This window comes from Palaemon carinicauda, chromosome 43 (assembly GCF_036898095.1).
Source record: "Palaemon carinicauda isolate YSFRI2023 chromosome 43, ASM3689809v2, whole genome shotgun sequence".
NCBI lineage: Eukaryota > Metazoa > Arthropoda > Malacostraca > Decapoda > Palaemonidae > Palaemon > Palaemon carinicauda.
In genome coordinates, this window is record NC_090767.1 from 21,124,395 (window position 1) to 21,126,894 (window position 2,500).

The 2,500-nt window shown below is 28.8% G+C and overlaps 2 protein-coding genes across 54 annotated transcripts in view; one reads left to right on the forward strand and one right to left on the reverse strand.

Moving 5' to 3' along the window:
* The window catches only part of LOC137633422 (putative leucine-rich repeat-containing protein DDB_G0290503), a 549,442-nt gene that overhangs the window by 537,349 nt on the left and 9,593 nt on the right, over positions 1 to 2,500 (forward strand). For 33 of the 50 annotated variants that reach the window (XM_068365644.1, XM_068365649.1, XM_068365687.1 and 30 more), the window contains 3 exons: positions 524 to 565; positions 2,139 to 2,180; positions 2,317 to 2,346. The exons of 3 other annotated variants lie outside the window; for them this stretch is intronic. In XM_068365644.1, coding sequence (XP_068221745.1) covers positions 524 to 565; positions 2,139 to 2,180; positions 2,317 to 2,346 — 114 coding nt within the window. The remainder of the gene's footprint in view (positions 1 to 523; positions 566 to 2,138; positions 2,181 to 2,316; positions 2,347 to 2,500) is intronic. 14 more of the 50 variants (XM_068365662.1, XM_068365691.1, XM_068365696.1 and 11 more) reach the window with 3 other exon arrangements.
* The window catches only part of LOC137633435 (splicing regulatory glutamine/lysine-rich protein 1-like), a 408,786-nt gene that overhangs the window by 364,037 nt on the left and 42,249 nt on the right, over positions 1 to 2,500 (reverse strand). The window lies entirely within an intron of this gene.

Consider the following 2,500-nt stretch of genomic DNA (forward strand, 5'->3'; position numbering starts at 1 on the left):
ATATATACAGATATATACATATATATAAATATATATATATATATATATATATATATATATATATATATATATATATATATATATATATATATATATATATATATATATATATATATATATTTGTATATATATATATATATATATATATATATATATATATATATATATAAATATATATGTATATATATACATATATATATATATGTAAATATATATATATATATATATATATATATATATATATATATATATATATATATATATATATATATATATATATAAAATCTCGAACCCACTGGCAAGGTATTTTGAGTGATGCATTTCCTTTGAATGGGTTACTATTAGAAGTGAGATATCGGGTGTTCGATTGCTTATAAATCTGGTCAACTTAATTGATTGTCGTATTAAGTGAAAAACAAATCTTGATCCTTAGAGTTGGAAAAACAGAGTTATTGGAATTTTGAGATTTATCTTTTTTTTCAATTTATGCAAATATTTGAAAGAGAATTATTTATGTTTTCAGATGTGCAGGAGAAACTCGAACATCTTGAAAATAATCTTCAAGGTAATCTTTCCACTAATTATTTTATCTATTTTTAATTTCCCTATATTTTCTCTAACTTTTTGCTTTACCCCCAGTAGTTGTCTTTTTTTCTGACTCATGAAGCAGAATTACCAAGGTTTCATACCCCTGTAACACAATCACACACACACACACGTACACATACACACACACACACACATATATATATATTCATATATATATATATATATATATATATATATATATATATATATATATATATATATATATATATATATATATATATATATATATTTATATGTATGTATATGTATATGAATATATAATGGAAAATTGATAATGACTACACAAGAGGGCGAATAATGACAGGTTCTATGCACCACATAGTGAAAGAGGAAAAGAACTTTTTAGTTTAGCAGAATATGTAAACATTAAAGAAGTAGAGCTCTTTAACAGTACTCAAGACCATTGAAAAGGAATGGCTAAGGAGTTCATGGGAATAAGTGAGATGAAACAGGATGAAGATCTAGAAGAATATAAGGAGAGAACTGGAAAAATGCAGGGCCCATTCTTGAGAAAAACTGAAGATTTACCCTGTAAGGAAACATGGCTCTGGCTAAAGAAAATGAACTTGAGAAAAAAACTATAAATATTCAGAGAGCTATAGACGGAAATAACAACTCGTTAACGTGCAGGAAATGTAAGGCAAAATAGGAAACCAGTAACCATATCGCCAATGAATCTCAGAACTAGTTCAACATCAATATAAGAAATGATATAATACAGTGGCTAACACTCTGCATTGGAGTCTGTAAGAATATGAAACACAATGCAGCAGACAATGGTACGTATATCCAACTCAAGCTGTGGTAGAGAATCACTCTGCAACTGCAATATAAAGACGGACAGAGAGATGCAAGACGACGGAAAAAAAGCATCCCTTAGAGAAGTCGCAGTAATATGAGACTCAAGATGGTTATATGTAGGGAGAGAAAAAATAAATAAAAAACGACCAGGACTTGTTAATTGAATTCAAATGGCTATGTTATATGCATTTAGAAATTGTCCTTATAAGAATAGAACCAACCTAAGGCATTGGAAAGGAATCAAGAGAAGGTAGGCGCTTATTATAGCCCCAGGACTTGTGCAAAATAGTGAGGAAAATAATGGACTCCCAATGCCAGTACAGTAGTGGCCTTTTGAAGCCATATTTGCATAAAATGGTTATCTCTCTTCTTGAAACTTCATTGAGATTTGAGACCGTCCATTTCTTTGACTCAACTGACTGAGATTTAAGAACCTCTACGTACATAAACAACAGTTGTCTTTCTTTGAGATAATCTTGTCATGGCAAACACTATTATTCATTGAATATGCAGTATTGTTTCAGTCTTGACCCTCCTGAATGTTATTCAAGAGCCTTAAATGCGCATACAATAGTTGACTTTAGTTTTCACACTTTTGAAAGATATTTAAGAACTTTTGATTCATGTACGCTTGCTCTTTTTTTCTCTTTTTAAGACTTAAGGGTATTTATTTCATTTCTATTATTTAAAAAACACAGTCCAGTATTTTAAAACATTTTTATTTTCAGATGTACATCAGGAACTCGGGAATCAGAAAACTAGTTTTCAAGGTAATCTTCCAAATATTTAGAGCAAATTGATTCCTCATTGTATATTTCCTACCCTTATGACTATACTCGTATTTGATGATTTGAGGCACAATATTTGATTGCAATAGACGCTCATAGTAAAACTTTGTTTTTCCAGAACTTCATCATGAACTGGAACACGTGAAAGGTACACTTGATATTCTAACATTTTGGTTCATCCTTCTAATATTCGTATCTTTTTACCTGGATGAGATATTTTTAGAATAATATAGAAATAATATGAAAGTTTAATCCTTCTTTGGTTATCTTTATCGTGGAGATCCTCAACTTTTAGAATAAAT